The sequence below is a fragment of the Malaclemys terrapin genome, chromosome 1 (assembly GCF_027887155.1).
Source record: "Malaclemys terrapin pileata isolate rMalTer1 chromosome 1, rMalTer1.hap1, whole genome shotgun sequence".
Lineage (NCBI taxonomy): Eukaryota > Metazoa > Chordata > Testudines > Emydidae > Malaclemys > Malaclemys terrapin.
Window position 1 is genome coordinate 134663764 of NC_071505.1, and position 23496 is coordinate 134687259.

The window sequence follows — 23496 nt, forward strand, 5'->3', positions numbered from 1 at the left end:
CATCGGGAGAATGAGATGTAATCAGAGCTGGGACATGTTGCTGCTAGCAACTCCTGCCAACCAAAGTGGGATACGCAGGGACCAGAGCTTGATAAGAGGCACCAAGCTGCGGCCATGCAGAAACAGGGCTATATCTGTGTAGAACAGTCTTTTCATGACGTGTGTGTGTGTGTGTGTGTGAAAGCACCCACACAAAAGAAGTGTTACAGCCATGTGCACAAGAGCAGGGCATCCCTAGACATTGTAATGCCCTACACATTGTGATGCCCTAGACATTGTGATGCCCAAGCCTTGGTGGGGGGGCTGCCCCCAAGGTCTGTGGGGGGGCAGGAGCAGGAGAAGGCTTGGGGGAAAACTGCCCCCCAGCACAAGCCAGCAGAGCAGAGCAGGTTGGGGCCAGGTTGCTCCACTTCCTTCTGCCCGGTGAGTGCAGGGCGCGCCTGACCCCTGCTGCAGTTCTCCGGGACATAGCTCAGGGGAAGGGGTGGAGTGAGGGCAGGGTGGGGGCAGAGCAAGGGCGGGGGCTATGGGGAAGGGGTGGAGTGGGTGCGGGATAGGAGTGAGGGTAGCTTTCCTGGCCAGCTCAGCCGGCTGGGGGATTGGGCTGGCCGCTGGAGCAGCACACAGCTGCATAGGGCACCAGGAAATATGGGGCAATTTGGTGCCCCAAATTTCCTGATGCCCTACGCAGCTGCGCAGTTTGTGTATGGGTAAGGACGGCCTTGCACAAGAGCATGTGTGGGACTGGGAGTATGTGTATATTTGTGTGGAATTACATGCCAAATGGGGGGAGGGGGCTCATTTCTCTCACAAGCGGCTATGTGCCCACATAACAAAATCATCGGAGTCCTATAGGATTGGCATTTCATACGCTGGAGTGAAATAGCAGGGGGTGCCGCAAGTCAGGACAGAGGTGCATTGGCAGAGGTGCTCTGAGGAAGCCTGTATAGAAAATTGGCTTAGCAGAGCCCAGCTCCATTGGAGCCTCTCTCGGTGCCACTTTCACTCGTTCAAAAATACAACAAATTGAAACCACATAGGCACAGCTAGGGCGAAAATATCTGATACATGCAACAGAACCTTCCTCCCCCTCTGTAACAGCACAGGCTCCTTCAGAGCTCCTCTGGGTTCCTGTGGGGAATGTAACTATTTTTGCCACTTTATTCCACTCCAGGGACTTGGATGAATGTTCCCTGGGATCAGACTAGGGTTGCCAACCCTTCCGGTTTCGACGGGAGTCTCCTGGAATCACGCCCTATCTTCTGGAGGCTACTGAAGCCAAACTGGGAGATTTTAGGTGCTGAAAGTCCAGTGGCGCAGCGGGGCTAAAGCAGACTCCCTGCCTTCCCTGGCTCTGCGTCGCTCCCAAAAGTGGCTGGCATGTCCCTGTGGCCCCCGGGGGGGGGGGGGGGAGGGGGAATGACAGGCAGTTCCCTCCCCCTCCCGGGGCTGCAGGGACATGCCAGCCGCTTCTGAGAGTGGCGCAGGGCCAGGGCAGGCACGGAGCCTGCCTTAGCCCCGCCGACCAGGAGCTGCCAGAGATAAGCGCCTCCTGGCTGGAGCCTGCACTTTGCACCCCCTCCTGCACCCCAACCCCCTACCCCAGCCCAGAGCCCCCTCCTGCACCCAAACTCCCTCCCAGAGCCTGCACTCTGCACCCCCACCTGCATTCCAACCCTCTACCCCAGACTCAGCTAAGAGCCCCCTCCCACACTCCAAACCCCTCAGCCCCAGCCCAGTGAAAGTGAGTGTGGATGGGGGAGAGTGAGCAACAGAGGGAGGGGGGATGGAGTGAGCAGGGCGGGGGCTCGTAGGGGCAGGGCTTCGAAGGGGCAGAGCAAGGGTGTTTGGATTTGTGTAATTAGAAAGTTGTCAACCCTAGATCAGACCAACATCTCTGGCAGGAGCTTTCTCCACCCCACTTATACAGAGATGGAATTGTACTACTGTTCAATGCCCAGCCTCAGAAGCCAGGCTGGGAGTGCTGAGTTTTGGCTGTGTTTGAAACAAAGATCATTGAGTCTTCTGCAAGGCCCGACTGTGCTGGGGCTGGAGACCATAACTGGCTTGGAAATGGAGGTAGCATGAGGGTGCTAAACTATGGCATGTTTTATAACCTTATTGGAACTTGTATCCATTAGAAACTGACAAAGTTAAACACACAGCCCTGAGAAGTGGTTACCACTATGCCATCATCAGCTGGCACGGTGTGAAGCCTGGCCAGTCCCTGTTTACAGCACCTGCAAAGTCCTGCTCAGTACTGTGTTCTAGAACATGTTCTAATGAAGACAAGCAATTGGATAACAATCTCCACAGCTTCATCCCCTTACTAGATGCTTCCCATAGAATCATCTCTTGGGAAGAATCAACTGGTCTAAGTCCTACAGCCCTGGTTTCAGTTTGTGCAGGAGAGTGCCTCAAAACCCCAAACCTTCCCTTTCCACAGACCGCAATACCCTTACAAGGTATTCAGGGACATAACCCCCACTGATTTCTGGGCCTTAAGCACTTTTGAAAATTATGCCCATAATGCCGTCCCCTGTGCTGGTTACATGGGGGAGAGAAAACCTTCTTTCTCTGTAGCCCTGTAGCAGAGTCTGGTGCAGAAGGCACAGGATTTGGGAATTAGGAAAACTTACTTCTGTTCCCAGCTCTGTCACCGACTCCTTGGTGTGGCCTGGGGCAGGGGACTTTACCTCTCTGTGCCTCAATTTCCATATCTGAGAAATGGGGAGAACCTTCCTTTCTAAAACACTGAGATCTATGGACAGAAAATACTCACAGGAGCCAAGATTTATTGTCTAATAATCAGATGCGCCACACCGCACCCCCACCCAAATCTGTCTGTTCCAATCCTAGGCCTTCACCCCTGGCAGGCAGGTACTTCCACTCTCCTGAAAGGAGTGGGGAATTCAGTCTCCCTGCTGAGGTGCTCAAGGGTGTTTTTCAGAACATGGCGCAGCAGGAGCCCAACAGCTTGTGGGATCCTTACATGTTATCATTTGCTAAGGGGCGATCATTGAATTAATTATATTTGCTCGGAGTCAGATCCAAATCTCTCTGTGGTGGGGCGTGGGAGGAAAGCTCCATCCATTATGCATGTTAAATAAAACATCACATGGATGAGAGATGATAACGGATGCAGAGCAGCAGGTTTGCCTGCTGGTCTCCTCTTAATGAGTTGAGATTGGCACTGGACTGAAGGAGGCACAGTAGTCAGAGATGTTCAAGGGCTGGAGAGAGCAGAGCAGAGCAGACCTGCAGAAGGTGCAGTGCCACCTTTCCCCCCTGTGCAGTGCTGGACCTGGAGTGGCATGCCCCCCAAGCTTTGCAGTGGCAGAAAGTGGAGTGCCTGCTCCTCCTAGCTATTACACATGAGCAGGGTTGGAAAGCGAAATGATGCTCTTTCTAGCTGTTCCAGGTGTCCAGTGGTGGAAGGCAGAGTAGCACTACTGCAGCTGCCGCAGATGTGCAAGGCTGGGAGGCACAGTGGCAGTACTGGCTGCAAGGCCAGTCATCATCACAAAACAACGTTTAGAATGGATTCAATTTATTGTCCAGTTCTTGACTGCTCTGTATAAAGTCATCCCAGGGATGAGTTTGGCCCACAGTCTTTATGTGAGCGACCAGAATGAGGGTTCAACTTTCACCTGATTGCATTCCTACCAAGAGCAGTTTGGGTTCCTTTCGCCAGCGCTGTTGCTGGAGCTGCCTAGTTTTCTTCAGGCATCAGCCACACACCTCCCTGTTATTAGTACCATGGGAAACAAGTCACCGCTGTGTGTGAGATCACACCTCGGAAGAAAGCTGCTGCTGTGAGAGGAGGCCTAGGATCAAGGGGAGTGTCAGAACTGAAGCGGGGGTAATGCTGCAGGCCTGTCTAGTGATTCATGCATGTGGACATGTGATAAAAAACCCCGACAACCAAAAAGCCCTCTCTACCACAAGCTAATCCCCCATTCCTATGCTGCTAGGAACTCAGGGGATCAGCTCCACAGGTACCGCACAAATAATGTACCAAGACTAGACTGAAGTTTGCTGCTCTCTGTTTCCCCTTCACAAACACAATTCTTTGACCAGCAGAGAACATGGCTGCTAAGAGTTTAATACTAATGGTGGCACTCCAGAGAACAGAAGGAACTGGACCCTCATTGCTTCAACTAAAAAGGGGCAATGAACTCGCCATCCCTCAATGATAAAACCAACACCCGAGCGCTCACCTTACCTCACCCCTGACCTGAAGGCTAATTCTAACACAGTGCCTTGTCTGCGGCTGCTAGCTCGCTGGAAGCCTAGACTGACGAGGAGGGAAGGATCTCATTGATCCCAGATACACACTGAGCTTGGTGCAACATGAATGCCTGACTGCAGCCAATATCTAAAGAAAGGTCACTACTGTGAGCAGAGGTGCTATTACGTACACGAGTCTTGGGCAACGGTGGGGTGACTGGAGGAGTCTGCTCCAGCAGGGCCCCGATGTTGGCAAGGGCTGTTCTGTGGCTGCTTTTCTGGGAAGTACAGGGTCTTGTGAATCAGATCTTTGACAGCCGAGACATCATCTCCATCTATGAGTGAGGCAGAGAAAGAGCGGTATTACCACCAGTGAGAAGCGTTTTAGCCCCAGTAAGGTACCTAGGAGCCCCAGCTATCACCACCACGAACAGATCCTCCCATTATCCCATCCCCCTTCTCACTGCATATCTGCAGACTGTGCAATGCTCACCCACGCCCAGCTGCTGCAGAAGGTCCCTGTATTCTGGGTTGGTCTCTAGTATCTTCAGCAGGTTGGTGGATTCCATTCTCTCCAGCTGCACATCCCAGTAGATGTAGATCTTCTGGTTGAAACTGACGTAAACCAGGCAGGGGCTGTTGTGGCCTCCTTTGCATGCATAGAGGCCTGAGGAAAGCCAGAGAGGGAGCCAGCAGCAGTTAGTGAAGAGCAGAGGAAATGAAGAGGTAACTTGGGAAGACAAGTAAGGGGGGAGGCCATGGGAGATCAGAAGGCACAGGGTGGGGTAAGGCAAACACAATGGAGTAGCCTAACTCTCCCCTCTGTGCCCAACTGTGTTGCTGATCTAAGATGGAGCAGAAAGTCTCTGGCTACCAGCTAGTACATGGGTGAGCTGAGCTGCACTTTACTGAGAGACATGGACTTTGGTGTGCAGAATTTCCCTGATGGACCCTTAGTCACATGGTGGCAGGAGGAGGCTGTCTATGCAGTGCGTGCCCAAGCAATCCAGCTGTGGGCAAATGTGCCTTTAGGGGGGAACAGAGAAAACCAGTGAAAAAACCCTGATGGGACAGGGTATCACCAGCTGACTGCAGGGGACACAGCATCCACGGGGGGTCAGCAGGAGGTAAAAGTGGCACAAGGCAGCAGGAAACCTGTGCTTCATCAGGGCTGGGTCTTCTAGCATCCCTCTCTCTCACCAGGCCTCTTCCCTGCAGCAATATGAAGAGATCAGCTGGGCTTCCCACACAGTCACCCACCCAGCAGGGCAGGATACAGAATCAAGGGGCTTCCACCTCTCTCGGCGCAGCAGTGACGTATTTCATAGAGCGCAGTCAGCAGCTCAGTTCATGGCCAGGGCTGTGTATCTCAGATGTAGGCACCAGGCAGGCCACTCACCAGCACAGAACGCGCTGACGTTCTCGTCCACTTGGAATCTGGCCACAGTCCGATTGTGGTCGATGATGTACGTCTGGCCATCCCAGGCGCAGGCAATCACCTCTTCATGCCCATTGCCCTGCCAGAGTCGGACAGGTGGGGGAGTGGGAGGAGCTTTGATTAGCACAGGCATCCAGACAGATACACAGGAATCCCAGCAGCCCACAGCAAGCAGCATCCATTCCTACCCTCTGATATAACCTATGTTCAATGCAGCTTCCCAGCACACAGCTGGATAATCTCCTGATAAGGGATACAGATAATCTGTTCTCAGGGAAAAGGCCTGTGGGCTCTCCCTGCGCCAGTGGCCTCTTTAGGTTCAGTCTACCCTACAATACAAACTATAGATGGGGCCAGGCTCTTCCTCCCCCGTCCCATGTGCTCTCAACCCCTCATTCTCCCACCTCAATCCTTAACAAGCATCCTGACTCCCTCCTAGTGACTGCTTCCTCCTCCTTCCCCAACAAGAGCCCCAAACACTTCCCGGCTGCCTTATTCACCTACAAGCATCTCAGTCTGACCCTCCCTCTTTGGAGGATGAGAGAGTCAAGCTTTTGAGGGTTTCCGGAGAACAGGAACATAGGAATTACCATACTGGATGAGACCCAAGATCCATCTAGCCCAGTGTGCTGACTCTGACCATAGCCAGAGCCAGGTGCTGCAGAGGAAGGTGCAAGAACGCTGGAGGTAACCTGCCCCATATAGGTCTCATTCTGGTGTTTAACACTTTAAGCCCTGAGGCACAAGGTTTAATATTCCTTCCAAATGTGTGGCAACATTAATTATAACTCTGGATGCTCTTGAGAGCCACATAAATGTCCAATTGCTTTTGGAATTCTGTTAAGTTCCTGGCTTGAACAACTTCATGTGCCCGTGAGTTCCACAGTCTAATTACTCATGCTGTGAAAAAAGTGTTTCCTTTTCTCAGTTTGGAATTTCCCACATTTTAATTTAATTGACTGTCCCCGTGTGTGTGTTATGAGACAGACACAACAGATCTACCTTCTCTAGGCTATTCATTATTTTATATACTTTCAGCATCTCCTCTCTTATCTGCCAAGGTAACAATCCCAATCTTTTAAATCTGTCTTCATAGGAGAGTTTTCTCAGGCCTTTGATTGCTCTCATCACCTTTCTCTGAACCCCCTCTAGTTCTGCACCTCCTTCTGGAGATGGGATGAAAAGTATTGCACACAATATCCACGGCAGACTGCACCACTGATTGATACACTGGCATTATAATATTATTCTTCATCCCATTCCTTATTCTGCCTAACAACAGGGAGCAAAATCATTCAACTCAGAGAACAAGGCAGGCAGCAAGGAAGGAAGAGGAAAGATTATACAGTGTAATACTGTCAGAGCCCAGCTCCTTAGCTGAGTGACTACAGTGCCTGTGGGGTTTGTGGCACAGGCTCTATTTTCTTGGGCTTTCTATGAGAACATGGGACAATCCCAGGATGCCCTGTTCTCTCTTCTGTGCGGGAGGTGGCAAAGACGCATTTCAGTGTCTCCACCCCTAGTCGCCCTCTCCCAGTGCTGGTCTTTGCTCTGTTCACATTGATACTCACAGTAACATCCAATTTTTCCAGAGCAAAGAGCTGGTGATCAACCTGCACGGACCACAGCAGCTTATCTGCCCCCTCCATGAGCTTCAATGTTCCTGAAGGGAAGAAGGAGACGCTTAGACAACATCTTACCACAAAGGAGTCAGCACCCTGGATCTGCGGGGGAGGGCGTAAACCCCTCCCCCACAGCTGTGCTGCTAGGGGTACTTTTCAGTATTTGAGTCAAACATGCTCTGGCCCTGGGGAGGAGGATGTTTGAACATGCCCAGGCCACCTCAGGAACTCCAGGCTTACTGTTTATAGCCGTGCAGACTTCAGAGCAAAGCAAGGTGAGGTGCCAACATCCCCTATCCCTATGACATGCAGCAGAGCCTGACCCTGTGAGAATATCACTGGGGCCAGTGGTGTCCCCCAGCAACGCGCTGGGCCCCATCCAGAGGCTTCCATCTGCAAACTCCCAGGGAGAAGCAGCCCTGTAGTGCAGGCTATGGTTGACACACACAGCGCTGTCTCTCATCTCCGGAAACGATGATGACCCATTAGCTTGTCAGCAGTAGCTGGAGATTCAGAGGAAAAATGGCAACAGCTCTGCTAATTGGATTGAACTCTGAGACAGCCGGGAAATGGACGGAAATGCTTTCTCAGAATAAGATACAGACGCACAATGAGCCCTAACATCTCAAATCAGACACTGCTTATGCCAGAGGTTCCCCAGCCGTGACTCATGGATCGCTGGGGATCTGGGGAGCTCTAGCTGGGGTCTGCAGAGAGCTGGCTGATCACGTGGAGCTGCCTCTCCTTTATATTCCCAGCTGCCAAATTACATTAAGAGAAGCTAAAACACACTTGATACTTTCCTAACATTTCTCTTCCATGTCAGCAATTGTTGTAGCTGGCACAAGGATGTTGTTAGGAGATTGTGACTCGCAGAGGAGGGTGTGTCTGTGAGACAAAGCACGGAATAAACACTAATTAATCCTCACAACACCCTGTGGAGTCAGTAAGTATCACTAGCCCCATTTTACAGAGAGGGACACTGAGTCTGATGGAGGTTAAGGGAGTTGCCCACAGCTACACAAGTCAGTAGCAAAGTCAGGATTAGAACTCAGGACCATAGCATAGTCAGCATGTCTCTTCCATGACTGCTGAGCTAGGCCAGGATTTAGGGAGACCTTGCACGGTGACTTTAGGCAGTTCACCAGTCTGGGAGCTAAAGAGCCAGTGACAATCACAGGATTCTGTCTGTATCCAAAAGCTTCAATACAGAACCCCCTCCCCTTTCTATTTATCACACCTGAATCCTGTCTCTTCTTTATCACAGGAGACATGACCAGGAAAACCTAGCTTCCAGGCCTATGCTCAACCCACTATACACCATTGCCTCTGCCAAGACTTCATTTACCTGGCTGCTTTGGCAGCATCCCAACCACCTCAAAGGGTGTAAGGAACATGCCTCCCTGCTCTTTTCCAGAAGCTTTCAGACATGGCATTATTTGTATGGCATTTCAGCTTACTGTGCAAATGGACTTGGAGTATGCCAATGTGGTAGAAAAAGAACCTAAAATATAAGCCCTTGTATTAGAGGCCTGGTACGAGGCCTGAGCTAAAGAAGTGGGCAAACTTTGCTGATATAAAGCAAAGTTAGCAAAAGTCAGGCTGTGAGCAAATGTCAGGCGCTGCCTGCTTGCAAGTTCACAAAATCTGGCAAGAACAGGGCTGATATTGCAAAAATCGTTCCTAAAAAGTGCTAAGCACAGAGTACTTACGCAAACACATTTCAAAGTGGTACCAGAACATCCCAATATTAAGGATGGTACAAAAACATTCCGCAAAAATAACAGGAACACACTGACCCCTCCTAAATAGAAGGTCAGGATAACAGTGTAGTAAATAGAAATGCATAAGGTGCTTCCTTGGTAACCGGCTACGTCAGAGGGTATCAACTAACCATGTTAAAAGGCCAATATGTAACTTGTTTATACTGATGTATAAAATGGCATCTCAGAGGGAGTGTCTTTGGCCAGCCTAGGGGGCAGTGGAAAGTCCCGCCACTGACTGAGCTGCGTCCACTATCATGGGCATACATGTCTTAGTATCCTTGTAGAGTCTGCCAGGTGCTATTATTGTGCTTCGTCGACAATAAACTTGGCTGGGCGTCTTCGTACCTTAACGGATATTGTGGTCATTGGGCGGTTCGCTCGAGGTCTGCCATGCCAGCTGTCTAGGCAGGGCTAGGACAGCACACAAGGAAAACACAGGCATGCAGCCAAACATCTAACAACACTGGTGACCCTGACCATTAAATTCTGTTAATGATTGGAGTCTCACACAGGGAGTGTTAGAACAGTGGATTGGGAGTCAGGGGATATCTGGGTTCTTAGTCCCACCTCTCCTAAGAGCCTGCAGTTTGATTTTAGGCAAGTCACCTGCCCTCTCCAGGTCACAGTTTGCCTATTTGTGAAGTGGATTTAATACTTCCCTCCCTTGGCAGCTTTGGGTGGCTTCAGCAATTAATCTTTATAAAATGCTTTGAAATCCATGGATTCAAGGTGCCCACTAGCAAAGTGCAGACGACTGCTAGGAATAATTCATCGAGAAAAAACATTTCCGTTTCCCTGTCGAGAACAACTCCTGGAGCAAGGCCTTGATTCAGCAAGAAACTGGAGCACATGCCTAGCTTCAATGGGACTGCTCACGTGCTTAGAGTCAGCCTTGTGCTCACACACCAGGCTGAATCAGGGCTTGGCTCTCTGGTGAGGTCTCTTCTCTCAGCCCCTGCGGACACAAGAGCAAAGGCCTGTGCAGGGAGGGATAGGGGACCTCTTGCCCTCTCCTCTCCCTATAACATACTAACATGGAAGCATGTATTTGAGATGAGGACAAGGAACAATGTCAGTGCAACAACCTCGACTGCCAAATCCTCCTGCATGTCTTGAAGGCAGTGCTACTCAGACCTCAGTGGTTCAGGAGCCAAATTAGTGATCAACATTTCCCAAACCAGCCACAGTAGTGTGAATTCATTGTATCACTTACTATAGGACTTATCATATTTAAACAGTATGACAGGGAAATATTTAGTTTATATTAATCTCACAGCAAATAAGTTAATAACTTAGCGCAAGTTGATAACTTAATTGGTTAATAACATCATTAAAGCATCCTGATTGGTTAATAATTAAATCATACAGGAGACACATGAGCCACTTGCAGCTCCTGAGACTCAGTCTGAGTATCAGTGCTCTAAGGGTACTTCAGAGGCCTGATTCCATCCCATCCCAAATCCAGTAGCACTGAGCCTCCGGTGTGCCCTTAGAACTACCCCCATGCTTCTGCTCTGGAGTGGTAACAGGCCTCAGCTACACCCGCAATCCCTTCCTTCCTCTTCCCTTGATCCAAGGGCAGTAGAGGGACTTACCGTCCAGAGTGCAGAGGGCAAAGAGGCCCGAGCCCCCATCCGCTTTAGTGCAACCTGCAGACACAGAACAGAAGCACATGTCATTCATGCTGCTGTCTAGCCCAGATCTCAGCGGCAAGATTTGGCTGTAGCCTCCCTAATCTCTCACTGTCCGCCCACCATTCCCATCTCCTTCTCCCCCTCTAAATGGAGCACTAGGGCTGTGGTCAGGCAGGGTGTGACAAGCTAGAGGAGTCTGCTTCCCCTGCTCTCCTGGACGGGTGGGTCACTGTGGTACAATCTCCTCTGAATCTTTGGAGGGAGAGGACCAGCTGAAACAACTCAGAGGCGGAAGGGGAAAGGAAGGAGTTCAATGAATCTACCCTCCCAAGCTGGGGGTCTTTGTTGCTGTTTCTGGCCTTCTGCACGCCTCCTTTCTGCTTCCTCTCCCTGTGCTTGGCCAGTATTTTGATCTGCTATGACATAGTCCTGCCCACTCCTAGCCACTGGTCACAAGGCCCAGAGAAGAAGCCTGGATTGGCATCTCTTCTCCCCCCTGCCCCCCAATGAGGGAGTGCTTCCCTCCTGGCCTGTCTCCCACTGAAGGGCTCTGTGACAGCAGCAGTTTCAGGAGGAACCTTTTAATGTTCTCCACCCCCTTCAGCTGCAGTTGCTACCCAAAACCCACAGAGGGGAGGCTTAGGGTGGTCAGGGCCCAAAGAGCCCACCTTGACTCTCTCCCTCCATATCCCCCCAGAATTGTGACTTACCAACTTGAGCTGGAGATTGCCCCGAGTTAAAGGGCCAGCATCAAGCTAACAACAGCGAGTCTGACTCTGCTCTCACTGACGCTGTGTAAATCAGGACTACTGAATGTTGCTCTACAATACCATCGCCAACCCACACACGTGGCAGTCTTTGGACAGCGACTGAGAGGTGGAATAGCACTGGTGTTGCAGGAGGGACTGAAGGTATCTAGCCTGAGATGTTAGGAGACATTTCTGCCCAGCCTTGAAACTTTGCTTAATGGTTATTTACCACTTTCACCATCTTGTTACTATCCTATTTTCTGCATCACTTTCCTTCCCCCGTAGGGCACCCCTGGCTATTACCAAGCAATGAATTTTTAACATCTAGTTTACATGTAAGTGGGACTGGCTGGTTTCGCCCACTGATCCTAGGATCCCCCATATAATGTGAGCTGCAGCTGCAGGCCCATGGGTGCTGTGGTTTAATTGCCTTTTACACCCCCTTGATTCTCCAGAGATGCACAAGTGCAGGCAGCAGCTCCGCTGGGGAGCAGGAGAGGCCTTGCAACTAGACCTCCCCTCCCCTCTGTCCTTGCCCTTGAACTCAGCCTGGTGCTGCTGCTGGGGGCACGTGGGGAGCTCCACAAGATGGAACAGGATCAGCTGGCTGTATGGGAAAGTGAGCACAAAGCACTCCTGAAGGCAAACGTTAAGCAAATCTGCAGAGGAAAGCTGTCCCTCTGGAAAAGCTCTCAGTCCCATGCCCCTGCCACGTTCCCCACAAGTCTGCACTAGTGCAACACTCTGCAAAGCAGCCTTGCCCCCTCCTGACAAGCACTGGCTGGCTGCTTGGGAGCCCCACTTTACCGGCTGATGGGCTGTATGGACACAGATGCTCAGTGGCTTTCACATACTGTGCCCATGATAAACAAAGACAAACACAGCACCATTCCCATCATCTGCAGGCCAGGCAATACTTCTATTTTTAAAAGGCAATGCCAGGAGGACAGCATGAAAAGGGGCATATGTCTCTCCAGGGGCCATAGCAGAGGGGCAGCCACGGAGACCGGCACTGTTAAATACTGTAACTGAGTGGGGTCCCTTGGGAGACATCTACACAGCGAAAAAATATCTGCAGGAGCAAGTCTCAGAGCCTGGATGAATGGACTCGGGCTTGCAGGGTTTGCGCTACGGGGCTAAAAATAGATGTGTTGAAGTTTGGGCTCTGAAACCCAGTGAGGGACAAGGTCTCAGAGCCTGGACTCCAGCCTGAGCCCGGATGTCTACACATCTATTTTTAGCCCCATAGCGTGAGCCCGAGTCAGCTGACTTGGGCTCTAAGATGCACTGCCGGGGGGTTTTTTTGCGGTGTAAATGTACCCTTGGAGACCAGCTCTGCTGTTGGGATTACACCAGCCACTTACACTATCTTAACCCAGCCATCCAGCTGGAGAGGAAGTGCAGGGCAGTTTGCTAACGATGCCCATTTTGACTCAGCCACCTTCCTTCTGCAGCTCATATCTTGTCTCGTGGATCCACCCGGTGTAACTGCAAAGCCACCTATTGTGCGCATGGGGAGAATCACCCTAGAAGGTTGCGCAATTGCCTAGTGATTGAGGTTTAACACCCACTTTACAGAGGAGCAGCTGCCTACACAAGGAGCAACTGTGGAGCACCCAGCCCTCACCTTTTAGACAGTACTGCTTTCTGGTTCTCCCAGCCTGGCACAATGCTGTTTTGTCTGGGTGTCTAGTGCAGTAGGAGGCTGCTTACGTCCAAAAACCAAGTTGTCATTGAAAAGACAGTGACAGGAGAAACCCGAGTACCCGGAGGACCTGGGGGGGACAGGCAGCCTTCTGATAAGCAGGGTCCAGCTGACTGGGGGACTGGCTAGTGATTACTGCACAGATTACGTGCTGATCTGTAGCTTCCCCAGCAGCCCTGTCCCTCTTCCCTCAGCCACCGGGCAGCTACACAGTAACACAGCTTCACTGTGGGAGATCAGGACACCGAACTGCAGTACCTTTGCTGGCAAGCCTGGGGGTAGGGGGTGGGTGTTAGCTAACCCCCACTCAGCCACACTCTCACACCCAGCAGGGAGACAGGACTCTCTTTTGGGCAACAGCTCGTGTCAGGTAATCAACATTCTCATGTACAGTCACATCAGGGTTTCTAAAGTGACACTGAAAGCCAGTTAGGGATGGACGCTGAGACATATAGTGACAGAAACCACTTTCTGAACCCCCTTTACAAAACCTAGGTCCTCAGCCCTCAGCAGCTGGCACGGCTCTGACAGCAGGGATTCTTGTCTCCCCTTGTTCTGCACGTCTCCCTTTGCTAGCAGGCTCCAGCAATCAGTATGAGGTCCAGGGCTTTGCACGCAGTGAAATAACTGATTTCACGGCCTGGCGCTCCCAGTGCTTGGAGCAGCGTTTGAGATGCTGAGAACGTGACAGGCCGAATGGGAGCCCTGCGTGCTGAGATCAGGGAGGGTTTGGTGCTGAGGATCCAGGCACCCCTCACCGCTCCAGCTCCACAAAACACCCCACGCCTTCCTCAGACAGCACGGCTGGGGGGAACCCGCTCCCTCCTGCACAGGGCAAGCGCAGCAGCAGAGAAAAAGAGAATGTGACTTGCCCTGACAATTAATGCCTCCTCGAGCACGGCCCCCGTGAAAGAGGGAGTCTAGGAGGGAGTCTAGGGCAGCTCTGCTAGGCTGGAGTCTAGGAGGGCGAGCCAAGGACCAACCTACAGAGCGCGCAGGAAGTGGGGTTCGGGTAAAGGGGGATGAGGGCTCTGGCTGGGGATGCGGGCTCTGGGGTGGGGCTGGGAATGAGGGGGTTGGGGTGCAGGAGGGTGCTCAGGGCTGGGATTGAGGGGTTTGGAGAGCAGGAGGGGGATCAGGGCTGGGGCAGAGGGTTAGGGAGAGGCTCAGGGGGTGCAGGCTCCAGGCGATACTTACCTCAAGCGGCTCCTGGAAGCAGTGGCATGTCCCTTCTCTGCCTCCTATGAGGAGGCATGGCCAGGCGGCTCTAAGCACTGCCCCGTCCTCAGGCGCCACTGATGCAGCTCCCATTGGCTGCGGTTCCCGGCCAATGAGAGCTGCAGGGGCGGCAGCAGCGTGCAGAGTGGAGCCCCTCAGCTGCCCCTACGTGTAGGAGCCGGAGCGGGACCATGCTGTTACTTCCAGGAGCCATGTGGAACGGCCCCCGATCCTGCTCCCCAGCTGGAGCGGGACAAGCTCCAGACCCTGCTCCCAGCGGTAGCTCAAGGGTCGGATTAAAATGGCTGGTGGGCCGGATCCGGCCCACGGGCCATAGTTTGCCCATCCCTGGTCTAATGCAAATTGTTCAGCTATCCTAATGTCCTGGGGCCAGTCCGTAATTTGGGGGCCGGCTAGTATGGGCCAGGCTTCTCTCCATTTTTGTGGCCACCTGCTAGGTATTCACTACAGGAATCTGATTTTCACCTGGATTTATTTATTTATGTGACATCCCCATCCTCCAACAGAATCCGACAGAATTGATGGCTGGGAGTTTATGATCTCGGCCCTGTACATTGCTGCAGGCTCTGCCTCTGCCTCTTACCTCGGCCAATGCTGCCAATTAGATGAGTGGAAACGTTTTTGTTATGAATCCTGCCAGACGTCTGGTGAAGGATAACATCCCGAACGGGGGCCTCTCTAGGGAGAAGGGAGAGACAGAGGGAAAAGGTTTAGAGATTCCAGCCAGAGAGAATCCCAGAGCGACTCCCTAGTCACTGCCCTTGAATCTCAGGGCAGGGATTTTTACACACACTGACTTCTGGGAGCTGCCTGCTATCCCAGGTGGGATGAGAGGCAGGGGAGATCAGTTCATCTGGGGGATGTTTCAGTCACTAAGAAAGCACAGGGTTTTCAACTGCCTGACTGTATTTATTTGTTGATAAATACCTGGGAAGGGCCTATGTGGCAAATCTGAGTGCATACATGTATCATGGGGAGGGAAGGAATTAGCTAAGAGCCTTTCTGAACCACTCCCAGTTATATTGGCGGTAAAAAATCAGACACCTGAGAAGGTGCTGAGAGATAGCAGAAAAGCCAAGGGAATACCAGTTTTCAGACAAGGAAAGGAAAGATCCTGAGAGTCACCCCGCTATAGAGTCAGAGAGTTTCAGGCCAGAAGAGACCACCAGTTCATCTCGTCTGACCTCCAGTGTATCACGGGCCACCAACACCACCCAGCACCCGCACATTAAACCTAACAACTGAAATGAGGCCAAAGTATTACAGCCGTCAGGAGACTAGACTATTGTGTGCCACAGGCAGGGACTAGACCTGGAACAGCAGGGAAATGATTATATTATAAGGCTGCCTTTTATTCACTTGGGAAATTGGCTAGGTGGGACACAAGAAGGTTCTGGAGGGAACAAGCCTGCCCTGGTCCCAGGGAGACAGAGTGGATGAACGAATGGGGTTTTTCTGTCTAACTCCCAGGATTCGATTTATAAACCCTCCTTCTGACACCTCTGGGAGCATAGACAACAACAATAAAAACCACAAGAGAACAGTCCCACCTTGCGGCTGTAGATTCAGAGGGCTGACTGGACTTCCTACTGGCTCCCCCTCCCATGCTCCCAATGAGCCTCCCTCCCCTCATCTTGGCATTCACTTGGCTCCCATCTACTTCCCTCAACTCACTAGCCAAGCTCCCGCAACTACTTTTGGATATTGCAAGCCACACCCCAGCGGCACCTCGTTGCCCTGCATGCCAACACACGATTCAGGGAGCGGAGCCAGAGTGTTCGGTCCATGGCAGAGCAAAGCAAGGAGCACTCAAGCACCAGGGTTTTGGGGGTGAAGATTGGTGGGCTTAGAGCACGTGGATGCTCCCAGAACAGGGGGAAGGGCTGAGCAGGGCTCAGGCAGTCAGGGCCGGTGCAAGGAAGTTTCGCGCCCGTCCCCTGCCTCCCCACGGCAGCTAACCATGCCCCCCCGCCCTCCCCACCAGAGGAGCCCCCCCACCCGCAGCAGCTACCCCCCCTGCAGCTAACCCCGCCCGGGGAGCCCCCCTCCACGGCAGCTAACCCTGCCCCCCCGCCCGGGGAGCTCCCGCTCTGCGGCAGCTAACCCCGCCCGGGGAGCCCGCCCCAGCTCACCTCTGCTCCGCCTCCTCCGCTGAGCACGCTGGCGCCGCTCTAATTCGCCTCCTCTCACAGGCTTGCGGCGCCGATTGGAGAAGAATTAGAGCGGGGACTGTGTGCTCAGCAGAGGAGGCAGAGTGGAGGTGATCTGGGGTGGGGAGCGGTTCCCCTGTGCGCCCCCCTCCGTTATTGCAGGCGGCCCTCCCTGTGCCCCCCGCCCCAGCTCACCTCCACTCCACCTCCTCGCCTGAGTGGGCTTTTAGGCGCCCGCCTAGTTCACCTAATGGTTGCACCGGCCCTGCAGGCAGTGAAGGAGGATGCAAAGTCAAGGGGGCAGCCGGAGTGTAATCAGCAATCAGAATGTGGTGCGACCGTGCCTCCTTGTGGCAGGTCTGTAAAACTGCACCTCTATGTCTGTCCCATTGGATCCTAATGCCCACCTGCTGGTTGCTGAGCTGTCTCCACTCTCTGCTAGGGGCTGCTGGTCCGGCTTCCAGGTGCAGAGCAGGATAGCATAGCCACAGCCTGGCTGGGACACCATCATCTCAGGGACACCATCAGGGCCTGGGTTCACAGAGAGGCTGTCCACCTGCACCAGCCCAGGAACAGTAAGCAGGATTGTGAGTGGAAGGACTGTACATTTCCTGGAGGGAAGGAGGGAGGGTGTGTGTGTGTGTGTGTCCAACCAATACTTTGGCGACATCCAGCAAATGCCCCCATCTCCCCCAAAGCAACAGGCTCTCTGGAGAAGCAGGTTTCTGCCAGAAAGTCAACAGGCACTGAACTGAGTTCAACAAAGGAGGCGACACATCCAGCCCCATGTTGGGGGACACAATCCTTTTCCCCCCAAAAGAGAATGGAAGCACATAGTGGGTTGCCAATTTTGGTTGGCTGTATTCCTGGATGTTTCATCATGACATAATCTTTAATTAAAGACTCCAGGACAATCCTGGAGGGTTGGCAACCCTAGATTCATGGAGAGCAGAGCAAGGGTAAAGCCGCTGACTGGACACCCAATCACCTGCACCTGTCAGCTGCCCTGCACACACCACACAAACTGCAGGGGGAAATTCACTCCTGACGCACCCATCGCTGGTCTTTTGTTCAGAAGACTGGGGCTTGGCTCCTCTTCCTTTGGAGGACTCTGCCCTTTGGGAAACCTAGCTCCTGAAGTCCATACTCAACATACCTCCATCTAGGGCACTCTGCTTCCTACCTGCCCCTCCAGCAGCCACTTCTTCAGCAGCACCAGCTGGCCGGAGATGTGGTCGGAGCTCTCAGACAGGTCCTCCCAGCGGAAGGCTCGCACCACACGGTCCGTGTAACCCACCACTAGCTCGAACTTCCCATCTCCATCTGCAGGGGACACAGGAAGACAACAATGGGTTCCATCAAGGCATCACAGTCCCATTGCCTGCAGGCACACTTAGCACAGAGCCACACAATCGTCCGCTGTACCATGATCCCAGAGATCCTTAGTGCTCAGATACCACAGTGAAGGGCACCTTAGAAAAATCTCAGACCTCCTAGCTCCCCAACAGCTCATGTACTGCAGCACCCCAAAAGCCACAAGGTCTTCTCTCCTCTCTTCTAGGGCTAAGATGGGTTGGGTTCCTGCTTCCCTCATGTTCTGGTACATGCACTGCCACGCTGAGCCCCATGTGCCTGTTCTACTCTTACCATCACCATGTGCTTGAGCTCCTGCTCTGCCCCCTTCTACCCCACATGCTCACCAATGTCGTTGATCAGCATGACCTTGGTGTTGGCGGGAATGTGCTGCTTGAACACCAGCTTCTGCTCATCTGCCAGTGGGGGTTCGTGGTGGCCAGAGGCATCTGGATGCTTTGAGGGTGGAGGAGTCAGGTCAAAGAGATGAAACCAGCCCTCGGCACTCACGGCAACAACCAGATTCTGAGAGGAGAGGGGAGACCCTGAATCAATAGAAGAGGTGGTGAGATTGCCTGCAACAGTCCTCCATGGGGGCAAGGGCAGGGCCATCAAGATGAACAGTGACTACACTGTGAGCTCTGTCTGCAGAGCCAATTGTTACAGTGATTGGTTAGGTGTGGTCAGTGCAGGGGCTATTGCACCAGAGCCAGTTTGTACTGACAGAGAGATGTCTGGAAAGTACAGAGCAGTGCAGCAGAGATTCTGGCTGTGCCTAGAAGCTGCTGCAGAGTCACAGCATCCAACCTTCTTGGTCACCTTTGCCAGACCAAGGGCTTGCCTGCACTTGAAACGCTAGAGCAGCTGCACCGCTGTAGTGCCTGGTGTATGCTACCTAAGCTGGCAGCAGGGCTTCTCCCACTGGTGGAGGTAATCTACCTCCCCAAGACTTAGGTCAATTTAACAACATCGCTCAGAGGTTAGGATTTTTCACACCCCTAAGCAACATAGCTGGGTCGACCTAACTTTTTAGTGCAGACCAGGCCTAAGTCTTCAGCTGTCACAGTCCCCTCCTATTCATCACACTAACATAGTGTGACTCTCTCTCTCTAGTGTATAATGCTTAATGAGGCTGCTACAGCAGTTAAGCCATGGAACGTGAGTTTAGATGATTGGATCCAGAGGTCCTGGGTTTAATTCTCCCAGATTATGGCCTAGCAAGAGCTGCTGTATTACACGGACTGGAATCTGCAATGGTGCTTGGGCTGCTCTGCATCTCAGTCTTCGCAAGGGCCAATTTAAGTGCATGCAAGTGAACGGCAGGCGGGCAACAGCTGCACCACAGGGCCCAGCACAGTCAAGTAGTACCCATGAGGATCGGCTGGGGCACTCCAGGGTCAAACATGCCAGTACAGTTTAGATGCACTAGCCATTGGCAGGTCACTTCCCTAGTAAGGTGTTGGTTTGCTTACTCATCAGGCCTGTCGGTGGCTCACAGAGGACGTTAATTGAGGGACAATGTTTAAACCAGTAGTACTAGCTCTCTCAGAACCAGGGAAGAGATGTACTGAGAAAGAACCTGGGGTACTCTCCTCCCCACTTAAAATGTGCCGTAACCCCAAACAACTGCACATGTCAAAGGCCAATCTCCCCTTTCCAATGTGAGTGTAGCTGGTGGGGAGCCAAATGGCCTCACCTTTCCTCTATTGCACACGTCCCCAACACCAACGCAGGTGAGCTGCAAGAAAAGGGAGGGACTTCAGAAACCAGGAAGTAGCAAAGGAAACATAGCCCAAAGTATTGATGTAAGTCTGCACTAGTGATCCTCCAGCCTTCAGGATCCTCCTCAAAGTCAGCATCCCTCTGACTGAGGACCTGTCTAACCTCACTCCTTCAGGCAAAGGAGTGAGGCCAGGCCCAATGGCAGAACCTGGCCTTCCCACGCAGAGCTTGGGGGCAAAACCCTCAGCACACTGTGGGAAGGACAAGGATGGGGGAGGGAAAAAGAACTTTCTTTCCAGTGGCTGTTCAGCACTTTGGACAGCACTGCTTGCCCAGAGAGAGAGAGCCCAGGACTGGGGCGGGGAGCAGGGTCTTTGATGCAATTGTGCAGAGCCTCAGGACCAATCTCTGAAGGCTTTCCATCCCCACACAGCATTCCAGGCAAACAAATGGCACAGGCTCCAAAGAACACAGAGGAGTGGCAAACTCTGCCCCAACAGACCATTCCTTGGCAGAAGCGCACGGTCCAGGGCTTGCTATCGTCATTCTTGTACACGCAGAGTTTCCCGTTGGTGTCCCCCACCACTAACTCGTTCAGCTGGAGAGAAGGGAAGAATGTTAATGATGGGAAATTCACACCCACCTTCGTCAGCCCCAGGAGGGAAAAAGAAACCAGAATTCAGATGTAAGGCGGCAAAGCTGGAAGCAGTAAATGGAAAAGAAGAGAGAGAAAAGGGGAGACCAGAGATAACAGGAGAAGGAGGGAAGAGTAGCAGCAGTAGAGACGTAAAAGACAACATTTTATTCCACCAGATAGTGAGGTGGTGAAGGGTGCTCCCTGGAGTCCCTTATTCAAATTCAACCATCAGGAAAGACTGGGGTGATTTCCCTGCCCCTCCCTGGACATTGTTAAATCAGCCCCATCAGAGATGACATGCTGGGGGTTGTTAAAAATGCTTTCTAAAACATTTGTTCAGTGTATTGGAGTGGGACTCAGAAGAGCTGGGTTCTACAACTGATGTACTGTCTGACCTTGTGCAAGTCACTTTGCTGCTGTGTGCCTCGGTTTCCCCTTCCACTCTTTGTTTAGCGTGTAAGCTCTTTGAGACAGGAACTGTCTTTCTCATGTACAACACTCAGCACCACGGAGCCCTTATCTCAGCTGGGACCTATCAGCACTACTGTAATACAAATAAATAATATTTATACCTTTGAATGCACCAAGTGGCAGGGATTTCAAAAATATTTCCTGGGGCTGGCCATTCCCTACACCTCCTGCAAGCTCTCCTGGCCCCTTCCAGTTATGTGTATTGCGTTATGCTAGCAATTTGCTCAGTATAATTTTCAAGATCAAAATATAACTATTCCTTTGAGAGGGCAGTGACTATTAGTTGCCAAATGAAGCCATTGCCTTCTATAGTTTTGATTAGGATAGATAGTTTGTGTTTGTCACGGAGTATTGGGGGACTCAGGGCCCTGCACCCCCGGCTTCCTGCGATCCACCATGACTCTCAGCCAGCCAGTAAAGCAGAAGGTTTATTTAGATGACAGGAATACAGTCCAAGACAGGTCTTGCAGGCACAGACAACAGGATACCCCTCAGTTAGGTCCATCTTGGGGTCCCCGGGCACCCTAGCCCCCCTGGGAGGTCAGAGCCCCGTCTGCTTCCCAGCTATGTCCCTAGCCAGCTCCCAAAACTCTGCCTTCAGCGACCCCTCCCACAGCCTTTTTTTCAGTATCCCGGGGCCAAGGTGTCACCTGGCCTCCAACCCCTTCCTGGGTTCTCATGTTACATGCTCAGGTATTCTCCTTCGGGCAGTCTCCCATCCCCCAATGCAGACTATCCTAGCCACACTCCCCTGTCAGCATTCACAGACCACAGTAAGAACAGTCCCAGTTCGTCACAGTGTTTAAGTGGGAAAACAAATTACATGTTCACGATGACTTGTGTTGCTAAGTGGATAAGCTGCTGCATTTTGTACGAAGTGGAGTGTTTTCAGGGTCAGTGGCTTTGTTCCTGAATAGGAGTTGTAATAATCAAGGCTGGTGGTCACAAATTTCCCTCAGGGAGCCTCATGGTAACAGCTGACCAAAGTACCTCACTGCAGTGGGGTTTGTTTGCTCCACATTAGATGGGAGGAACAGGAGTGTTTGAACTGCATTCCTGTGACCAGACCAAGGGTTGGCACTGCTGCGATATGACCCGGGTCAAACTGGGGAGGCACAAGAATTTTTTTTATTTGAGGCTGCCACCTTGTACTCCAAACTGATGGGTTCCTTTAATTATTAAAGTCTAATATAGATATAGCAAGAGAGAAAGTCTCTAACCCTTAAAGATGTGAAAATAATGGTCAAACTGTGAACTGTGTAAACCAGGGCAGCCCCACTTATTCCAAGAGGGTGTCAGCTCTCACAGGTAGCAGGTAGCAGGGGGAGGGCAGTGCAGAGAGGGTATCAAGGGGAAGCCAGCACCAGGCACCCAGGGCAGTGCCAGGGGAAGGCAGCCCCAGGCAACGCAGGGAGGGTGCCGGGCGAGGGCAGCACCGCGCGGACAGAACCTATTATGCAAATACTGAGCCAGACCCCGCCCCCTCCTCCTGCAGATTCCCGCCGCTGTTCGCGCGCTCGCGCTACCCTCTCGCGCATGCGCCTTGCACACCACCCTCTCCGCTTTAGACTCCCCGCCCCTACGCCGCTTGTTACCGTATCGTTATCGGCGTCTCCCAGGCAGATGGCGTGGGAGAAGAGGCTCCCGCTGAACTCGAGCGCCACCCGCTGCACATAACTGACCGACCGCATCTCCCCGGCGACCATAGAGATGGTCTCTCGCTCTCGGGCGCCCCGGCTCTCTATGACACTCGGGGTGCTACGGCGGCTGTACGGGCTCAAATGCGCACGGGGGGGGGGAGAAAGTGAGGAGTAATCACGTGACGGGCCGGGCCCTGAAAGACCCGGCTCCAGCCTGTGGCCAGGCGGGGGCAGCAGAGCCGGGCTCTCGCAGCCAGGGGAGGGCGGGAGCCGGGCTGGGGGTCACCCGTCCAGTCCCACGGGGGGCGGGGCCCTGCTCCGCCTCCGGCCACCTGCCCTTTGAGCGCACTGGTGGGGCCTGCGTAAAGCCCCGGAGTCGGGAGACCTGGGGCAGCTCCCAGCTCTCACTGGCCGCGGGGAGGCGCTTGGAGCCGGGCCGCTGGTGGTGCAGAAATCTGGGCGCAGAGACCCCGCCAGCTGGTAGTTTAAAAAAAATCTCATTATTTGAGAGCCAGTCTCAGTCTATGGGGGCCCGACTCATACATGTTGAAGAGTTGGATTAGGGACTCGCTGAGGGCAGCAAGGGGAGGGGGGGGGAAGGGGTGAGAAGGGAAGATCCCAGCTCAACTCTCTGATCCCAGGGTGAATCTGACAGGCTGGCAGTTAAAAACACATCTCTTCTTACTTGTAAATCGAGCACACTGGCTCTGGAGTCACTGAAACCCACAAATCATGTAGCCCTGTGATGCCATTTTTTGACACTTGTCGGAGCCCAGCTTCACTTCAATATAAAGATGAGACCCGGGTGACACCAGCTTCTGGCATGTAGTACTCCATGAGGCTACTCACAGAAAGCGTATGCTGGAACCTCCACTTTCTCTGGGCTATATGAACACTGGACTAGAAATCAGGAAATCAGAATTCCCAGTTCTCTAATTTGCAATGTGACCATGGGCAAATCAGAGAAGGTCTCTTCCCCAACTATAAAATGGGAATGATGATGCTTACATTCCTTTTTAAAGCATGGTGAGGTCTCCCACTAAGATGCTTATGAATTGTTGTGCTGCAGTGCAGATGACTAAAATCTCCATCTGCATTGTCCTGTGCCAGAAGCTGGTGTCACCAGGGTCTCATCTTTAT

At 52.5% G+C, this 23496-nt stretch overlaps 1 protein-coding gene across 2 annotated transcripts in view; it reads right to left on the bottom strand.

Moving 5' to 3' along the window:
• Nucleotides 1-22479, bottom strand: part of ITFG2 (integrin alpha FG-GAP repeat containing 2) — a 37242-nt gene extending 14763 nt beyond the window's left edge. Inside the window, exons 1-12 of one of the 2 annotated variants that reach the window (XM_054039757.1) lie at nucleotides 22312-22479; nucleotides 20111-20206; nucleotides 19583-19624; nucleotides 18234-18411; nucleotides 17717-17856; nucleotides 16941-17089; nucleotides 14967-15061; nucleotides 10652-10705; nucleotides 7240-7331; nucleotides 5630-5747; nucleotides 4724-4897; nucleotides 4422-4565 (exon numbers count right to left, since the gene is read on the bottom strand). In XM_054039757.1, the coding sequence (XP_053895732.1) occupies nucleotides 4422-4565; nucleotides 4724-4897; nucleotides 5630-5747; nucleotides 7240-7331; nucleotides 10652-10705; nucleotides 14967-15061; nucleotides 16941-17089; nucleotides 17717-17856; nucleotides 18234-18411; nucleotides 19583-19624; nucleotides 20111-20206; nucleotides 22312-22422 (1393 nt within the window). In that variant the 5' untranslated portion in view covers nucleotides 22423-22479. Of the gene's footprint in view, nucleotides 1-3533; nucleotides 4566-4723; nucleotides 4898-5629; nucleotides 5748-7239; nucleotides 7332-10651; nucleotides 10706-14966; nucleotides 15062-16940; nucleotides 17090-17716; nucleotides 17857-18233; nucleotides 18412-19582; nucleotides 19625-20110; nucleotides 20207-22311 lie in introns of those variants that run through there. The other variant, XM_054039749.1, reaches the window with a different exon arrangement.
• Nucleotides 22480-23496: the final 1017 nt, after the last annotated feature.